Source organism: Tachyglossus aculeatus, chromosome 3 (assembly GCF_015852505.1).
Source record: "Tachyglossus aculeatus isolate mTacAcu1 chromosome 3, mTacAcu1.pri, whole genome shotgun sequence".
NCBI lineage: Eukaryota > Metazoa > Chordata > Mammalia > Monotremata > Tachyglossidae > Tachyglossus > Tachyglossus aculeatus.
The window spans coordinates 9,302,513-9,323,343 of record NC_052068.1 but is presented as its reverse complement, the minus strand read 5'-3'; the positions used below and the strand labels follow the sequence as shown (position 1 = coordinate 9,323,343).

The following is a 20,831-nucleotide window of genomic DNA, read 5'->3' as shown; positions in this document are numbered from 1 at the left end:
AATTATCAATAATTAATAATTACTATCATTTTTATTGTCAGTATCATAGGCCTTGTGTTTCTGCCACTCACATCACCAAAGGGAACCCGTAGCTGCACACGGGGATGTTTCTGAGATCATTCCATAGCAAACGGCCATGGTTAGATTGTAGAGTAGAGCAATCTGCTTGTGATTTTTTTAATTCCTTAAAACCAGATCTTTTTTCAGCCTGATGGTAGAGATGCGTTGCCAGATCCATATGGAAATTGCTCACATCGAAGAGGATGAAGATCGAATTGAGGCAGCCATGGACCATCTCCAGAAAGCAATGCATCTCGATGACAGAGGCCAGTATCAGGATCATCTTCAAATGGTGTTTAACCGCCTTCATCTGTGCAGCATGCTCTACCAGTCACCCGAACGCCAAGAGGATAAGGCCATCAAGACCATCGAGCAGGTAGCAGCAGGAAACTGTTGTGGGAAGGAGTTTCTGCAACATTGCCTCACAAAGGGCATGACTTAGAAACCTCTTGGGCTCCGCAGCCAAGAGAAGCAGTGTGGCCCAGTCGATGTACCTCAGTTTCCTCATCTGTGACGTTATTTATTAATTGATTAATTTATGTATATTAATGTCTGACTCCCCCTCTAGACTGTGAGCCATTCGCTGCCCATAATGAGCTTCCAGTCTAGAGTTGAAGTTGAATAATTAATGATCACAAAAATCTCTGTATTTATCCACATTCTTCTTTATAGGCCAAAAAAGCTAGACAGAAAGACAGCGTGAGGGAAAAACGAGCTCTGTTGGTGAATGCAGGCCTCGCTTTAGCTCCCGATACCTTTCAAATCGTTCTGGATAGTGAAAACGATGCTAAAGGTAAGGATTTTTGTTATTCTCATTATTTGGAGATGCCAAGTTCCAAGAAGCTTCCTTGGCTAAGCTGTCTTTTCCCCAGCTCTCCCCTCCCTTTTGTATTGTTTGTGCACTTGGATCTGGGCTAAGTACAGTGCCTGGCACATAGTAAGTGCTTAATACGTGACTCAGTGGAAAGAGCACGGGCTCGGGAGTCATGGGTTCTAATCACAGTTCTGCCATTTGTCAGCTGTGTGACTTTGGAAGCAGTGTGGTTCAGTGGAAAGAGCACGGGCTTGGGAGTCAGAGGTCATCGGTTCTAATCCCGGCTCTGCCACATGTCTGCTGTGTGACCTTGGGCAAGTCATTTCGCTTCTCTGAACCTCAGTGACCTCATCTGTAAAATGGGGATTAAGACTGTGAGCCCCACGTGGGACAACCTGATCACCTTGTATCTCCCCCAGCTCTTAGAACAGTGCTTTGCACATAGTAAGTGCTTAACAAATGCCATCATTATTATTCTCTGTGCCTCAGTTCCCTCATTTGTAAAATGGAAATGAAGACTGTGAGCCCCACGTGGAACAACCTGATGACCTTGTATCCACCCCAGAGCTTAGAACAATGCTTGGTACATAGTAAGCGCTTAACAGCTACCATCATTATTAGCAAATACTATTAGTATTATTACCTGCGACCTTAGGTCACTTTGGTATTCACCCATCCTAAGGCCCACTGCACTTATGTAAATATCCATAGTTTAGAAGCAGCACAGCTTAGTGGAAAGAAGCCGGGCTTGGGAATCAGAGGTCATGGGTTCTAATCCCGGCTCTGCCACTTGTCAACTGTGTGACTTTAGGCAGGTCACTTAACTTGTCTGTGCCTTAGTTACCTCATCTGTAAAAATAGGTATTGAGACTGTGAACCCCATGTGGGACAACCTGATAATCTTGTATCTACCCCAGTGCTTAGAACAGTTCTTGGCACATAGTAAGTGCTTAACAAATACCATCATTATTATTATTTATTTATAATAACATATTTCATCCCTTCTAGACTGCAAGCATATCGTGAACAGCAATGTGGCCTAATGAGAAACAGCATGGTCTAGTGGCTAGAGCACGGGCCTGGGAGTCAGAATGACCTGGGTTCTCATCCTGGCTTGGGCATTTGTCTCCTGAGTGACCTGGGGCAAGTCATTTAAATTCCCTGTGCCTCAGTTATCTCATCTGTAAAATGAGGATTAAACCCGGGAGCCCTAAGTGTCCAACCTGATTATCTTGCATCTACCCCAGCACTTAATACAGTGCCTGGTACATTGTAAGTGCCTAACAAAAAAAGAAAAAGGGGGATCATGTCTACCAACTCTGTTGTACTGTACTCTTGAAAGCACTTTGTACAAAGTTCTGCACACAGTAAGCACTCACTAAATATGAATGAATGAATGAATATCTACCCCAGCGCTTACTAAAGTGCCTGGTGCATAGTAAGCACTTAACAAATACCATAAAGAACAAACAAAATAACAACAAAAAAAGCAAGGGTGGCCACTGGAGGTGAGAGCCCATGTCTGCCATGGACACTAAGGTGAGAAAGAACAGAAAAAGGAAAGTTGAGCTAGCCAGGAGTGGGGAGGAGAGAAAAAGCTGGAAAAAATGGGGAGAGCTGCCTGTACTGGAAAAAGGGAGAATCTGGTGTGGCTGATAGAGGAACCCAGAGGGAGGGGAAGGAGAAAGGAAAGGAAAAAAGAAGGGGAGAAAGGAGAAAAATTCAAATCAATCTCTCTCCGGCTCCCTTTCCACATTCATTCATTCATTCAATCGTATTTATTGAGCGCTTACTGTGTGCAGAGCACTGTACTAAGCACTGGGGAAGTACAAGTTGGCAACATATACAAGTTGGCAACATATGTGAACAATGTGTTCACATGCACACATGGTGCTTCCAAGCTCCACACGCTCTGCAAGAAAGAGTAGGGCATTTGAAAGCTACATTTGCTGCATCAGAGAAACAACATGGCTCAGTGGAAAGAGCCCGGGCTTGGGAGTCAGAGGTCATGAGTTGTAATCCTGGCTATGCCACATATCTGCTGTGTGACCTTGGGCAAGTCACTTAACTTCTATGAGCCTCAGTTACCTCATCTGTAAAATGGGGATTAAGATTGTGAGCCCCATGTGGGACAACCTGATGACCTTGTATCCACCCCAGAGCTTAGAACAGTGCTTTGCACATAGTAAGCGCTTAACAAATGCCATTATTATTATTATTATTATTATTATTATTATTGTTATCTGTAGAATAATAAGATTGTGGGGGCCTCAGGACACCCTCAGGTTGAATGATATTAATAACTGTGGTATTCGTTAAGCACTTACAATGTAGCAGGCACTGTACTAAGAGCTGGGGTGGATGCAAGCAAATTGGGTTGGACACAGTCCCTGTCCCACCTGGGGCTCACAATCTCAATCCCCATTTTACAGATCAGGTAACCGAGGCACAGAGAAGTGAAGCGACTCACCCAAGGTCACCCAGCAGACAAGTGGCAGAGCCAAGATTAGAACACATGAATTTCTGTTTCCCAGGACCACATTCTGCTTTCAGACGGGGGAGCTGCAAAACCTGGAGCCATCACAGATGGTTGTCTTTCCTTTTTGTTAAAGGCAAGAGGAGATGGAGACTGCCTAACCTCCCAGGATGATGATGATGTGTCCTAGGGGTTGACAAGTGCTGGCTTTTGCTTAAATGGTTTTAGTTAAGTGCTTACTATGTACCAGGCACTGTACTAAGTGCTGAGGTAGATCCAAGTTGGACATAGTCCCTGTGCCACTTGGGGCTCACAGTCTTAATCCCCATTTTACATGTGAAGTGACTGAAGTAACGATAAATCGGTGACTTGCCCAAGGTCACACAGCAAAGTGGAGGAACCAGGATTAGAACCCTGTCCCTACTGACTCCCAGGCCCAAGCTTACAGTCTAGAGAGTTCTATCCATTAGCCCACACTGCTTCTCTTCCCATACAATTTTCCAATTGAATTTGACCAAACGTCTTCTCATTTAGTTCTCAGAGGGTGTGTAGAAGAATCGGTCTGCATTGTTCGTATACATCCTTGCAGATGGTCAATAAATCGCTCTTTAGCCTCTTCTTATCTAGATTCTGATTCATCTAATCTTCTTTCAAGGGGCTTATTATCCTATCCTTAAGCCATTTTAAGAACACTAAAGCATCTGTCCATTCAGCTGGCTCTGGTCCACCCCTTCCTTTCTCTCTCTCTTCCACACACTCTCTCTCTTCCTCAATCTGTCTTCTCTCTATTTCTCCTTCACACTGTCACTATGGAATGCCCACCCACTGACTTCAGAAGTAGAATTTTGTGAATTTGACCCATCAGTCAATGGGTACAAAGTTGAAGATATGAGAAAGCAAAGAATGTGGTCCCTGCCCTCTAGAAACTTGCAGTCTAATGGGCAAGAGGCAGACACGCATTATTTTCAAATAGTTGGAGCCAGAAGAAAGGGAAGGATATAATAAAATCAAACCAAATGTCAGAATAAAATTTTGAATTGATTGTAGATTGATTTATAAATACTGAGGAGGGACATAAATGCTAAGACTAGCTTTTGGATTGAATAATAATAATAATTATGATGATATTTGTTAAGTGCTTACTATGTGCCAGGCACTTCACTCAGCACTGGGGTGGATACAATAATAATAATAATAAAGGCATTTGTTAAGTGTTTAACTATGTGTGAAGCACTGTTCTAAACACTGGAATAATGGCATTTGTTAAGCACTTACTATGTGCCAAGCACTGTTCTAAGCGCTGGGGGGAATACAAGGTAATCAGGTTGTTCCACATGGGGCTCACAGTCTTCATCCCCATTTTTCAGATGAGGCAACTGAGGCCCAGAGTAGTGAAGTGACTTGCCCAAAGTCACCCAGCTGACAAGTGATGGAGTCGGAATTAGAACCCATGACCTCTGACTCCCGAGCCCGTGCTCTTTCCAGTGAGCCAGGTTGCTTCTCTAGTGAGCCACACTGCTTCTCTACAAATCAAGTCGGACACAATCTCTGACCCAAATCAGACTCACAGTCTCAATCCCCATTTGACAGATAAGGGAACAGAGTCCCAGAGAAGTGAAGTGACTTGCCCAAGGTCACACAGCATACACATGGTAGAGCCGGGATTAGAATTCATGACCTTCTGACTCCCAGGCCCATGCCTCTGTCCCCTACACCATGCTGCTTCTCAAAGTGTTGGGAATTTTTTTTAATGTTATTTGTCAGGCATCTACTCTCAAATTGATTAATCAATCATATTTATGGAGTGCTTACAGTGTGCTGAGCAATATACTAAGTGCTTGGGAGGGTCAGCACTTAGAGCAGTGCTTGGCATATAGCGCATAACAAATACCATCATTATTATTATTACAACACAATAGTCTAACAGGCACATTCCCTGCCCACAACAAGCTTATAGTCTAGAGGGTCTGTACAGGGCATTTACCAAGTGCTTCACTACATCCAAGACAATCAGGTTGGGCACAGCCCATGTCCCACACAGGGCTTGCAGTCTCTATCCCCATTTTACAGAGAAGGTAACTAAGACCCAGAGAAGTTAAATGACTTGCCCAAGGCCTCATAGCTGACAAGTGGCAGAGCCAGGATTAGAACACAGGTCCTCTAGCTCCCAGGCTCAGACTCTTCAAACTGGGCCACCTTGCTTTACATTGAGAATTCATCAATGGAGAGTTTGTAAGAGAGATGGGATAGTAGGAGGACTTATAAAGTGGGGAGAGCTGTGAGGTAACCTATTAGACTGAGGGAGGAGTTTCCAGAAGGGGGAATAGTGTGACCAGTTTTCCTTATCTCCCTTGCTCCCTTTGCTCTTCCTCCGTCCCAGCCCCACAGCACTTGGTTCATATCTGTAATTTCTTTCATTTGTATTGGTGTCTGTCTCCCCTAGAATATGAGCAGAGAGTCAAGCGTAAGGCCCAGTTAGAACCAGAGTTTGGGAGTGCCAGCTGAGTAGTGCATGAGTAGCGCAAATACGTATGACTGGAAAAGCCATAAACCTTGGAGTGGAGGGAAATGAGGAGCTATTGGAGGCTTTGAGGAGGCTGTTTTAGAGAGGAGAAATATTCATTCATTCATTCAGTCGTATTTATTGAGTGCTTACTTTGCACAGTGCCTTGTACTAAGTTAAGCGCTTGGGAAGTACAAATCAGCAACATTCAGTCATTCATTCATTCAATCATATTTATTGAGCGCTTAGTGTGTGCAGAGCACTGTACTAAGCGCTTGGGAAGTACAAGTTGACAACATATAGAGACGGTCCCTACCCAACAGCGGGCTCACAGTCTAGAAGTGGGAGACAGACGACAAAACAAAACATATTAACAAAATACAATAAATAGAATGGTAAGTGCTTAACAAATACCATACAAAAACAGACTTTCTCTCCTCCTCCTTCAGGAGAGATGTGGTTCTATGGCATGATGGTCCCTACCCAACAACAGGCTCACTGTCTAGAATAGGAAAGCCCTAATTGATCAAATCGCCTCCCAAAAATTGGAAACAAATACATGTCTTGGTCCTACGTCACCTAGAAAGAAACGTTTTGAGGAATACTCTGCTAGAAGCAGTGTGGCTCAGTGGAAAGAGCATGGGCTTTGGAGTCAGAGGTCATGGGTTCAAATCCTGGCTCCACCAACTGTCAGCTTTGTGACTTTGGGCAAGTCACTTAACTTATCTGTGCCTCAGTTACCTCATCTGTACAATGGGGATTAAAACCTGTGAGCCCCTTGAGGGACAAACTGATCATCTTGTAACCTCCCCAGTGCTTTGCACATAGTAAGCACTTAACAAATGCCAACTTTATTATTATTATTTACTGTGGTTTTGAAGGTATTTGCATTTCACCCTCTCATTTCTGTCCCCATCTCAGTTTCAGTGTATCATGGAGATTCATTCAACTAAATCGTATGCGTGCATTAGAACCCATATGCTTTTTCCTACACAAGGGCTCAGGTTTCCTGCAGCCCAGCCTAGTGGAAAGAGCATGAACCTGGAAGTCTGGGAACTTGGGTTCTAATTCCAACTCTGCCACTTGTCTGCTGTGTGACCTTGAGTGAGTCACTTTTCTTCTCTGTGTCTCAGTTTCCTCAACTGTAAAATGGAGACATATAAGTACCTGTTCTCCCCGCTATTTAGGCTGTGAACCCCTTGTGGGACACTCTGTCCCACTTGACAATCTTGAATCTACCCCAGGGCTTAGTACAGTGCTTGGCACATAGTAAAGGCTATAAAAATATCACAATTATTTATATTCTTAGTGCCTCAGTTTTATTTTCAAAAATGAAGATAAAATACCTCTTCTCCCTCCCGCTTAGACAGTGACCCCCTTGAGGGGCAAGGACTGTTCTGACCTGATTATTTTGTACCTATCCTACTGCTTAGACTGGTGTTTGGCCCATACTATTCTTCTTAGTCTACCTCTGTTTATTTATCTTTGATAGACCTATTCAAATATATTATGTATTTCCCCATAACTACTTTCTTTGATGTTGCCTTTTTTCTTTCAGCCATTCTTTTTATTTAGAAAGAAAAATATATCTCTATATGGCTATTGCCAATTTTTTATTATTTCATTTCCTTGGTTGATTGTTTTAAGGTTAAATCAGAATGTGTTTGGTAATGGGAATGTCAGCAGGTCTAGCTAAATATGTCAACTTTCCTCTTGAGATTCTTGAAGAAGCCACTACCAAGTTTTCCCCTCCCTCGAGGAAGGCAATAACTGTCCACAAAACATCCTTTGAGGACACTTCTGCCCATCCTGAGGTTCTTTCCTGAGGAAGAGACAGGGCTTTTTAGGCCTCTGGCTGCTATCAGATGGAGATTAGGCTCTTTCATTATCTTTATCCTGCAAATAAGGAATTATTTCCTCCTCACATCTGACAATGACATCCCCTCCAAGAGGCCTTCCCAGACTAAGCCTCACTTTTCCTTATCTCCCTTACTCCCTTTGCTCTTCCCCCTTCCCAGCCCCACAGCACTCTGTGCGTATCTTCATTTTAATCATTTGTATTGGTATCGTTCTCCCCCTGCCACAGAACATAAGCATGTTGTGGGCAGGGAATGTCACTGTTTATTGTTGTATTGTACTTTCCCAAGCCTCTAGTATAGTGCTCTGCACACAGAAAATGCTAATAAATACGATTGATTGAATGAATGAATGAATGAGTGAATTTCCCTTTGGTAACAATGTATTCTCCTCCAGCTACTAACAGTTTACCTCACTCAGATTGTTAATGGATTTAATTCTAGAAGTTCATGTGGCCAGCTTCAAGGATTACAGATTGAACTTTACTCCCTATATTTTCTGTTTTGGGAATCCAGGTGGTTTTTTTTCCTATTTTGTTATTATGGTATTTGTTTAAGCACTTAGCATGTGCCAGTTTACTAAGTACTACAGTAGATACAAGCTAGTCAAGTTGGACATGGTCCGTATCCCACATGGGGCTCAGAATCTTATTCCCCATTTTACAGATGAGGTAATGGAGAAGTGAAGTGACTTTCCCAACGTCACACAGCAGACAAGTGGTGGAGGCGGGATTAGAACCCAGGTTCTTCTGACTCCTAGACCCATTCTCAGTCCACTAGGCCACACTGCTTTGCAAGCTTCCCACATCCACATCCTCTAAGGCTAAAACATTTGCATTTGTTTTTCTACTTTAAGTTTCCACAGGTAAAAGCAGGAGCCAGATCAGTTTTCTCTGTGCCAAAGCTCACCATCACACCAAGAGTGTGGAGAAAGCTGGAGGACATTTGAAACGATTAGGACGTGAAAATGAAAAAGAGAGGTAACCAAGAAAAATTTATTTTTATATCATAAATGGAAAGATGGAATTAATGGAGGTTTTGTATTGATGTTTTCCTTGTGCCAATATCCTATGTAATTTTTTTTAATGGTACATGTTAAGCACTTAGAGAAGCAGCATGGCTCACTGGAAAGAGCCCGGGCTTGGGAGTCAGAGGTCACCAATTCTAATCCAGGTTCCATCGCTTGTCAACTGTGTGACTTTGGGCAAGTCACTTAACTTCTCTGGGCCTCAGTTACCCATCTGTAAAATGGGGATTATGACTGTGAGCCCCACGTGGGACAACCTGATCACCTTGAGCAGGGATTTTCTGTTGCTGAGTTGTATTTTCCAAATGCTTAGTACGGTGCTCTGCACAAAGTAAGCTCTCAGTAAATACGATTGAATAAATGAATACCCCAGTGCTTAGAGCAGTGCTTTGCACATAGTAAGTGCTTAACAAATACCATTATTATTATTACTATTATTATTATTACTTACTAAGTGCCAGGCACTGTACTAAGTCCTGGGGTAGATCCAATAATAATCAGTTGGGCATCATCCCTGTCCGACATGGAGTTCACAGTCTTCATCTCTAATTTACAGATGAGGTATCTGAGGCCCAGAGAAGGTAAGTGACTTGTCCAAGGTCTCGCAACAGATGAATGGCAGAGCCAGGATTAGAACCCATCCTTCTGACTCCCAGGCCCAGCCTCTTTCCACTAGGCAACTCTGCTTCCAATTAAAAAAAAAATCTTTCAGTTGCCAGTGTATCTTCCACATGCAAAAACATCCAAGTACATGCAAATACCAAATTCGTAAAGATCTCGACATAATGGACCTCATGTACTGTCAAAGTAAAAATGCTTTTGCAGATTTTGCCTGAGCCTTAATCAATCCCCCTCTCATAGTTGCACCTGGTGAGTTTCCAGTCCTCTACCAGTCTTGACTACGGGAGGAAGAGTCAAGCAGAGGCCTACCCATTCCATTCCTAGCTTGGGCAGTGGCTAGCGAGTGGCAGGCAATCTGCTACAAGTCAAAACTCCCCTGTGTTGGGTAGCAGCGGCACGGGAGAGGGTCGAGCGTGGAGACTCAAGTTTTCAGCGCAGAAGGAGACAATGGTAAACCACTTCTGGATTTTTCCCAAGAAAACTCCCTGGATCCACTACCAGAACGATGGCAGATGGAGGTGGGGCGTTCTGGAAGAGATGTGTCCATGGCGCCGCTATGGGTCAGACAGCTTAAGACAACAACAACTTAATCAATCCATTGTATTCACTGAGTGCTTACCATATGCAAAGCACTGTACTAAGGGCTTGGGAGAGTACAATACAACCGAATTAGCAGACACATTCCCTGCCCATTACAAGCATACAGTTTAGTGGACTTAATGGTGAAGCAGCATGGCTCAGTGGAAAAAGCACGGGTTTTGGAGTCAGAGGTCATGGGTTCAAATTACAGCTCCACCAATTGTCAGCTGTGTGACTTTGAGCAAGTCGCTTAACTTCTCTGAGCCTCAGTTCCCTCATCTGTAAAATGGGGATTAAGACTGTGAGCCCCCAGTGGAACAGCCGGATCACTTTGTAACCTCCCCAGCACTTAGAACAGTGCTTTGCACATAGTAAGTGCTTAGTAAATGCCATCATTATTATTATTATTATTATTATTATTATTATTAATGGCACCAATAGTTTCTCGCCCATTCATCTTCTAAAAATAAATGGAATTTTGTCATAACTCAGAGTGCTTCGCAAGTAGGCAGCGTCTGCTTATAACTTATACTGTCCTCTCCAACATGCGTAGTGCAGTGCTCTGCACACAGTAAGTGCTCAGTAAATATGATTGACTGATTGGCTGACTGGCATTTCCCCAAGCAATGAGTATCAAAGTATTTATTGAGCGGCTACCATGCAACGAGCACTGTACTATGTGCAGAGCACTTAAGGGAGTGCAACAGAATTTATGAATGCTAGCCCTGCCCTTCAAGGGTGGAGACAGACACAAAACTAAATTATAGACAGGAGGAAGTCCTTATGGGCAGGGAACCTGTTTACCAATTCTATTCCATTGCACTCTCCCAAGTGCTTAGTAGAGTACTCCGCACACAGTAAATGCTCAGTTAATGTCAGTGATTGTTATAAATGCTCTGGGCATGAGTGTGTCCTCTAGACTGTGAGCTCATTGTGGGCAGGGAGTGTGTCTATTTATTGTTATATTGTGTTTTGACTTGTAGCAGATTGCCTGCCACTCGCTAGCCACTGCCCAAGCTAGGAATGGAATGGGTAGGCCTCTGCTTGACTCTTCCTCCCGTAGTCAAGACTGGTAGAGGACTGGAAACTCACCAGGTGCAACTATGAGAGGGGGATTGATTAAGGCTCGGGCAAAATCTGCAAAAGCATTTTTACTTTCACAGTACATGAGGTCCATGATGTCGAGATCAAAACAAAACAAAACACACTGATTATTAATGTCTCCCTCCCCTTCTAGACTGTAAGTTTGATGTTCACAGGGTACATGTCTGTTATATTGTTATACTGTCCCAAGTGCTTAGTACAATGCTCTTCACGCAAACTATGAATTTCTCTCTCCCCCTCTAGGCAGTCAGCTCAGTGTGGGCAGGGAACATGTCTGCCCTATTGTTATGTTGTACTCTCCCAAGCGCTCAGTATAGTGCTCTGTACACAGTAAGCTCTCAATAAATATGACTGATTGATTGATTGATGGGTCTGGCTGTGGGTTGGTGGGAGCGAGTTCTAAACCCCATCTCCTCCTCTGACCTGCTGAGGAACCTCGGACAAGTTGCTTAACCTCTCTGTGCCTTTGTTTCTGTAACTGTAAAGTGGGGATAATAATAACTTCCTCTCCTTTCCCTCCTGGGGAAAAGATAATTGATGTGAAAGCACCATCAGAAAAACAAAGGGCCATACAAATTCAAGGTATTAATTATTGGTCAGGAACTGAGTCTGGCTTCCATCCCCCCTACATTCCACGGAAACTGCCCTCTCAAAGGTCACCAATGACCTCCTGCTTGCCAAATCCAACGGCTCATACTCTATCCTAATCCTCCTCGACCTCTCAGCTGCCTTAGACACTGTGGACCACCCCCTTCTCCTCAACACGCTATCCAACCTTGGCTTCACAGACTCCGTCCTCTTCTGGTTCTCCTCTTATCTCTCCGGTCGTTCATTCTCAGTCTCTTTTGCAGGCTCCTCCTCCCCCTCCCATCCCCTTACTGTGGGGGTTCCTCAAGGTTCAGTTCTTGGTCCCCTTCTGTTCTCGATCTACACTCACTCCCTTGGTGACCTCATTCACTCCCACGGCTTCAACTATCATCTCTACACTGATGACACCCAGATCTACATCTCTGCCCCTGCTCTCCCCCCCTCCCTCCAGGCTTGCATCTCCTCCTGCCTTCAGGACATCTCCATCTGGATGACTGCCCGCCACCTAAAACTCAACATGTCCAAAACTGAACTCCTTGTCTTCCCTCCCAAACCCTGCCCTCTCCCTGACTTTCCCATCACTGTTGACGGCACTACCATCATTCCCGTCTCACAAGCCCACAACCTTGGTGTCATCCTCGACTCCACTCTCTCATCCAAGCCATCACCAAAACCTGCTGGTCTCAGCTCCGCAACATTGACAAGATCCGACCTTTCCTCTCCATCCAAACTGTTACCTTACTGGTTCAATCTCTCATCCTATCCCGTCTGGACTACTGCATCAGCCTTCTCTCCAATCTCCCATCCTCGTGTCTCTCCCCACTTCAGTCCCTTGATGACCTTCCACTGCCCGGATTGTCTTTGTCCAGAAACACTCTGGGCATGTTACTCCCCTCCTCAAAAATCTCCAGTGGCTACCAATCAATCTGCGCATCAGGCAGAAACTCCTCATCCTCGGCTTCAAGGCTCTCCATCACCTCGCCTCCTCCTACCTCACCTCCCTTCTCTCCTTCTACAGCCCAGCCCACACCCTCTGCTCCTCCACCACTAATCTCCTCACTGTGCCTCATTCTCTCCTGTCCTGCTGTCGACCCCCGGCCCACGTCATCCCCCAGGCCTGGAATGCCCTCCCTCTGCCCATCCGCCAAACTAGCTCTCTTCCTCCCTTCAAAGCCCTACTGAGAGCACACCTCCTCCAGGAGGCCTTCCCAGACTGAGCTCCTTCCTTCCTCTCCCCCTCGTCGCCCTCTCCATCCCCCCCGTCTTACCTCCTTCCCTTCCCCACCGCACCTGTATACATGTATATATGTTTGTACATATTTATTACTCTATTTATTTATTTTACTTGTACGTATCTATTCTATTTATTTTATTTTGATTAATATGTTTGGTTTTGTTCTCTGTCTCCCCCTTCTAGACTGTGAGCCCACTGTTGGGTAGGGACTGTCTCTATATGTTGCCAACTTGTACTTCCCAAGCGCTTAGTACAGTGCTCTGCACACAGTAAGTGCTCAATAAATACGATTGATTGATTGATTGATTGATTGATTGAGATCTTTACGAATTTGGTATTTGCATGTACTGGATTTTTTTGCATGTGGAAGATACAATGGCAACTGAAAGATTTTTTTTTTTTAATTAGAAGCAGAGTTGCCTAGTGGAAAGAGGCTGGGCCTGGGAGTCAGAGGGATGGGTTCTAATCCTGGCTCTGCCATTCATCTGTTGTGAGACCTTGGACAAGTCACTTACCTTCTATGGGCCTTTCAAGTGCTTAGCATAGTGTTCTGCACAAAGTAAGCGCTCAATAAATACGATTGAATGAATGAATTACTGTATGAGTTAGGGAGTGTGGAAGGGCTGAAATAGCATTCAAAGTATATAAGGGAGGGGAGAATAGGTATTAAATGTGGAAAATGATCTTCCAAAAGCAATCTTACCCAGCACAAGCATGACAAAAATTTACTTTTTATTGTAATGTAGTTAAACAATTGCTTTCTGTGATTCAAAACATGTACCAGTGCCCTGATCCAGTTACTTGGATTTGTACCCTTTAATCAGTGAATCAATCAATCGTATTTATTGAGCACTTATTGTGTGCAGTGGCTAAAAGAAAAGGCTTACAGTCTTTATGCTCTTGATATTCACCCCACCCTCAGCCCCATGACATGTATGTTCGTAGCCATAATTTATTTTAATGTCTGTCTCCCCTTGTAGACAGAAAGCTCCATGTGGGCTGGGAAAATATCTACCAAATGGGCCAGTAGCAGTGTGGCCTAGTAGAAAGAGCACGGGCCTTGGAGTTAGAGGAAATGGGTTCTAATTCTTGCTTGATCACTCTTCCCCCCTTCAAAGCCATACTGAAGCTCACCTCCTCCAAGAGGCCTTCCCAGACTAAGCCCCCTTTTTCCTCAGCTCCACCCACTTCCTTGTCACCTCGACTCACTCTCTTTGCTCTGCCCCCCCTCCACAGCACTTAGGTATATATCTTTAATTCCATTTATTTATATTGATGCCTGTTTACTTGTTTTGATTTGTATATATCTATAATTCTATTTATTTAAATTGATGCCTGTTTACTTTTGATGTCTGTCTTCCCCCTTCTAGACTGTAAGCCCGGTATGGGCAGGGATTGTCTCTCCTTATCACTCTATTGTACTTTCCAAGTGCTTAGTACTGTGCTCTGCACACAGTAAGTGCTCAATAAATACAATTGAATGAATGAATGAATGGGTTTGTATCCACCCCAGTGCTTAGTACAGTACCTGGCACATAGTAAGTGCTTAACAAATACCATTATTATTTGTTATTATATGGACTGTGTCCAATCTGATTATCTTGTACTTACCCTAGCACTTAGTACAGTGCCTGGCATGTAGTAAATGCTTTACAGATGAAATTTTTTTTAAAAAGCTCTTACAATGTATTCTCCCAAGAGCTTAGTATGGTGCTCTGCACACAGTAAAATCACTCAATAAATATCATCGATTGACTGACTGTCGGGGTGTCCCTCAAGGTTCAGTTCTAGGCCCTCTTCTATTTTCCATCCATCTAAACTCATTCCCTTGGAGAACTTATTTGCTGTTATGGCTTCAACTACCATCTCTCTGCAGATGATACCCAAAGCTACATCTCCTCCCCTGTTCTCTCTCCCTCCCTCCAGGCTCACGTCTCCTCCTGCCTTCAGTACATCTCTACCTGAATGTCTCTCCTGTCACCTCAAACTTAACATGTCCAAAAGAGAGCTCCTTATCTTCCCACCCAAACCCTGTCCTTTCCCAGACTTTCCCATCCCTGTAGATGGCACCACAATCCTTCCTGTCTCGCAAGCCTGTGAACTTGGCATTATCCTTGACTCTGCTCTCTCACTCAACCCACATATTCAGTCCATCACCAAACCCTTCCGGTCTTACCTTCACAACATCGCCAAGATCTGCTCTTTCCTCCTCATCCAAGCTGCTACCATCTTAGTACAATCACACATCCTATCCTACCTAGATTACTGCATCAGCATACTTTCTGACCTATCCCACTCCAGTCCATACTTCACTCTGCTGCCTGTATCATTTTTCTACAGAATCATTGAGGACGCATCATCCCCCTCCTCAAAAATCACCAGTGGTTGCCTATCCTCACTAGCTTTCCATCCCCTTGCCCCCTCCTACCTCACCTCACTTCTCTCCATCTTCCACCCAGCCCGCACACTGGGCTCCTCCGGTGCCGTTAACCTTCTCATTGTGTCTCTATCTTGCCTGTCTCGCCATCGACCCCTGGCCCACCTCCTACCTCTGACCTGGAATGCCATCCCTCCTCAAATCCACCACACAATGACTCTCCCACCACTTCAAAGCTTTGCTGAAAGCACATCTCCTCCGAGAGGCCTTCTCACACTAAGCCCAACTTTTCCTCATCTCTCACTCCCTTCTGCATCACCCTGACTTGCTCCCTTTGCTCTTCCTCCCTCTCCTCTCCACAGAACTTATGTATATATCTGTCATTTTATTTATTTCTATTGATGTCTGTTTATTGTAGAATTCCTCAACAACAACTCTCTCCTCGACCCCCTCCAGTCTGCCTTCCGTCCCCTACATTCCACGGAAACTGCCCTCTCAAAGGTCACCAATGACCTCCTGCTTGCCAAATCCAACGGCTGCTACTCTGTCCTAATCCTCCTCGACCTCTCACCTGCCTTTGACACTGTGGACCACCCCCTTCTTCTCAACACGCTATCTGACCTTGGCTTCACAGACTCCGTCCTCTCCTGGTTCTCCTCTTATCTCTCCGGTCGTTCTTTCTCAGTCTCTTTTGCAGGCTCCTCCTCCCCCTCCCATTCTCTCACTGTGGGGGTTCCCCAAGGTTCAGTGCTTGGTCCCCTTCTGTTCTCAATCTACACGCACTCCCTTGGTGACCTCATTCGCTCCCACGGCTTCAACTATCATCTCTACGCTGATGACACCCAGATCTACATCTCTGCCCCTGCTCTCTCCCCCTCTCTCCAGGCTCGCATCTCCTCCTGCCTTCAGGACATCTCCATTTGGATGTCTGCCTGCCACCTAAAGCTCAACATGTCGAAGACTGAACTCCTTGTCTTCCCTCCCAAACCTTGCCCTCTCCCTGACTTTCCCATCTCTGTTGACGGCACTACCATCCTTCCCGTCTCACAAGCCCGCAACCTTGGTGTCATCCTCGACTCCGCTCTCTCATTCACCCCTCACATCCAAGCCGTGACCAAAACCTGCCGGTCTCAGCTCCACAACATTGCCAAGATCCGCCCTTTCCTCTCCATCCCAACCGCTACCCTGCTCATTCAAGCTCTCATCCTATCCCGTCTGGACTACTGCATCAGCCTTCTCTCTGATCTCCCATTCTCGTGTCTCTCTCCACTTCAATCCATACTTCATGCTGCTGCCCGGATTATCTTCATCCAGAAATGCTCTGGGCATATCACTCCCCTCCTCAAAAATCTCCAGTGGCTACCAATCAATCTGCGCATCAGGCAGAAACTCCTCACCCTGGGCTTCAAGGCTCTCCATCACCTCGCCCCCTCCTACCTCACCTCCCTTCTCTCCTTCTACAGCCCAGTCCGCACCCTCCGCTCCTCCACGGCTGATCTCCTCACCGTACCTCGCTCTCGCCTGTCCCACCATCGACCCCCGGCCCACGTCATCCCCCGGGCCTGGAATGCCCTCCCTCTGCCCATCCGCCAAGCTAGCTCTCTTCCTCCCTTCAAGGCCCTACTGAGAGCTCACCTCCTCCAGGAGGCCTTCCCAGACTGAGCCCCTTCCTTCCTCTCCCCCTCGTCCCCCTCTCCATCCCCCCCATCTTACCTCCTTCCCTTCCCCACAGCACCTGTATATATGTATATATGTTTGTACATATTTTTTACTCTATTTTTTATTTATTTATTTTATTTGTACATATCTATTCTATTTATTTTATTTTGTTAGTATGTTTGGTTTTGTTCTCTGTCTCCCCCTTTTAGACTGTGAGCCCACTGTTGGGTAGGGACTGTCTCTATATGTTGCCAATTTGTACTTCCCAAGCGCTTAGTACAGTGATCTGCACATAGTAAGCGCTCAATAAATACGATTGATGATGATGATGTCTTTCTCCTGCCTTCTAATAATAATAATAATAATACTAATAGCATTTATTAAGCGCTTACTATGTGCAAAGCACTGTTCTAAGCACTGGGATGGTTACAAGGTGCTCAGGTTGTCCCACGAGGTGCTCACAGTTTTAATCCCCATTTTACAGATGAGGAAACTGAGGCACAGAGAAGTTAAGTGACTTGCCTAAAATCACACAGCGGACAATTGGCACAGCTTGGATTTGAACCCATGACCTCTGACACCACAGCCCATGCTCTTTCCACTGAGCCACGCTGCTTATTCTAGACTGAGAGCTCATTTTGGGCAGAGATTGTCCTTCTTTGTTGCTGTATTGTATGTTCCCAAGCACTTAGTACAGTGCTCTGCACACAGTAAATACACTCACTAAATGCCATTGAATGAATGAATGATTGATTTTCATATGAAAGTTTCAGATCTCCTACCCAGGTGAATAGGGATTTCCCATACTTCTGGTAAATCAAAATTTTCCAGGAAATGATACTGCCTCTTAAGGTCTATGGTTATCAGATCCTTTACCTTTTTTCATTAAAAATCAATTGATTTTGAAGTGGAAACTTGTTTTTCCCACTGATTATCAATTCATAATCTGAAATCTTGTAGGTTTTTTTTCCTTCCCCCTGCCTAAATAATAGCTACCACCCCAGTCCATGCTGAAGTTTTAGGAACTGTATCGGAATTTAGATCTCATATTTATGTTTGTTTGTATTTCCGGGATCAGAATCCAAATCTGGGCAGACCTCGCCAAAGTGGCTCGGAAGCAAGGTGTGTGGGATGTTTGCCGAACAGCCAGCAGGTTCTGCCTCTTGTATGATGATATGAAATTCAAGAAGACATCCCAACCCACGAAAGGTTGGTAAAGTTTCCAGGGAATAGATGATATGTTCTCTGAGGGCAAGGATCACATCTGAAAATGCTATCATCTTGTACCTCTCCCAAATGCTTAGTACAGTGCCCTGCACATAGTAAGCACTTGGGGAATGCTACTGATTAATATTAGCTTTGAAACTGATCATGCATCCCTTTGGTGGGCAGCAGATCCCCTCCCCTCCCCTCCCCTCCCCACTGGGGAAGGCAGGAAGCTTGGGCTCTAGTCCTAGCCCTGCCACTGGTCTGCCATGCGGTCTTGCAAAATTCGCTTAGCCTGCCTGGGCCTCAGTTTCCTCATCTTTGAAATGGAGATAAGAAACGTGCTCCCCCTACTTTATGACAAAAACCCTCAGATTCAGTGTGGGGAATCTGAAGGCTACAGTGTCCGAAGAATAACCTAGTGGAAAGAGCACAGTCCTGGGAGACAGAGGACGTAGGTTCTAATTCTGGATCCACCACGTATCTTCTGTGTGACCTTGGGCAAGTCATTTCATTTCTCTTTGCATCAGTTCCCTCATCTGTAAATTGGGGATTAAGACTGCAAGCCCCATGTGGGACAGGGACTGTGTCCAACCTGATTACCTTGTATCTACCCCAGTGCTTAGAATGGTGCTTGGCACATAGTAAGAGCTTAACAGATAGCCTTATTATGATGCTTATGATCATTATTACTATTATTATTAAGATTTCAATTAAACAGCTGAGGTCTTGCTTCCTAAAACAGCCCATGTTCTCCCACCTCCCACCTCTGATATCTTCCATTGCTTGTCTGCCTGCAGAGAAACTTAAATAGCTCTTCGCTTTTCACCAATGGTCCTTCCAATCTCATGCTTTGCTGACACTGAACTAGCAATGTAGAGTAGAGTGTTACAAAAACACATTTTAAAAAAACCACAAAGGACAGGGAAAAGGAAAGAAAAATCTGGATGGACTTCCCAGGCTAAGGGCTTTATTTCCTCTATCTGCCCTCCCATCTCCATCAACTATGAACCTGGCTATGAACTTCCAAGGACTTCGATACTCCCCCCAGCCCCACAACACTTAATGCAAATATTCTTACGCTTTATTATCTCCCGTATCCCAAAACCACGTTTTCTGGCAGGGATCTCATCTAATAATAATACTAATTGTGGTATTTGGTAAACACTTACTGTGTGCCAGGCAACTTGTACTAAGTTACTAAGTAAGCACTGGCAGGGGAATAAAATAATGATGTTATTTGTTAAGCACTTACTACATAAGCGCTTACTAAAGAAGCAGCATGGCTCAATGGAAAGGGCACGGGCTTGGGAGTCAGAGGTCCTGGGTTCCAATCCTGGCTCCGCCACTTATTGGCTGTGTGACTTTGGGCAAGTCACTTAACTTCTCTATGCCTCAGTTACCCCATCTGGAAAATGGTGATTAGGATTGTGAGCCCCTCGTGGAACAACCTGATCACCTTGTATCCCCCCAGTGCTTAAACAGTGCTTTGCACATAGTAAGCGCTTAACAAATACCATCATTATTATTAATAAAAGCAAGTCGGGTTGGACACAATCTCCGAAAAACAGCATGGCCTAGTGGATGGAGCACGGACTTGGGAGTCAGAAGGACCTGGTTCCTAATTCCAGCTCCACCCATTGTCTGCTGTGTGACCCTGGGCAAGTCACTTCACTTCTCTGTGCCTCAGTTCTGTCATCTGTAAAATGGGGATTAAGACAGTGAACCCCGTGTGGGAGAGGGACTGGGTCCAATCTGATTTGCTTGTATCCACTCCAGTACTTGGTACAGTGCCTGGTACGTAGTCAGCGCTTAACAAATGCTACAATTATTCTTACTAATATCTACAAACTCTGTGGTATTTACTTTCCTGAGCGCTTAGTATGGTGCTTTGCACACAGTAATGGCTCGATAAATATCATTGAGTGATCTGTTCTTCAAGGACTATAACAAATAAATATTCAGTTGGATTGTCAACTCGATAAGGAATAATTTTGTCCCAACTTGTATTTTTCTCCAGCTTTAGTAGAAATGACAAATTGACATAGGAACTACATCTTCTACTATTGTCTACTGCTCCTAAGTGCTTAGCATAATGCTCTCTGCACAGTAAATGCTCAGTATATGCTGATAATCATATAGTAAACTAGCTAGAGTGTAAGGTAGTTGTGGGTAAGGATCATAACTATTACTGCTTGTTTTGTTTTTTGGTATTAGTTAAGCCCTTACTATAGGTCTGTCACTGAATTAAATGCTGGGGTAGATAAGAGCTAATCAGGTTTAACCCCCATTTTACAGATGAAGTAACTGAGACCCAGAGAACAATAATAATGGTATTTTTTAAATAATAATGGCATTTGTTAAGTGCTTACTATGTGCCAAACACTGTACTAAGTGCTGAGGTGATTACAATCAAATCAGGTTGGACACAGTCCTTGTCCCACGTGGGGCTCACAGTCTCAATCCCTCTTTTACAGATGAAGTAACTGAGGCCCGGAGAAGTGAAGTGACTTGCCCAAGGTCACACAATAGACACGTGGCAGAGCCAGAATTAGTACCTGCGACCTTCTTACTACCACTCCCGTGCTCTACCCACTACACCGTGCTGCTAAGTGAAGTGATTTGGCCAAGGTCACACTGCAGGCAGGCGGCAGAGCTGGGATTAGAACCCAGGTCCTTCTGACTCCCAGGCTCATGCTCTACCCACAAGGCCACGCAGCTGTATTA

General features: G+C 44.7%; 1 protein-coding gene across 1 annotated transcript in view; it reads left to right on the top strand.

Moving 5' to 3' along the window:
* The window catches only part of CFAP46 (cilia and flagella associated protein 46), a 203,464-nt gene that overhangs the window by 38,818 nt on the left and 143,815 nt on the right, over positions 1-20,831 (top strand). The window contains exons 12-15 of the mRNA XM_038743855.1: positions 208-436; positions 733-853; positions 8,566-8,689; positions 17,977-18,107. Coding sequence (XP_038599783.1) covers positions 208-436; positions 733-853; positions 8,566-8,689; positions 17,977-18,107 — 605 coding nt within the window. The remainder of the gene's footprint in view (positions 1-207; positions 437-732; positions 854-8,565; positions 8,690-17,976; positions 18,108-20,831) is intronic.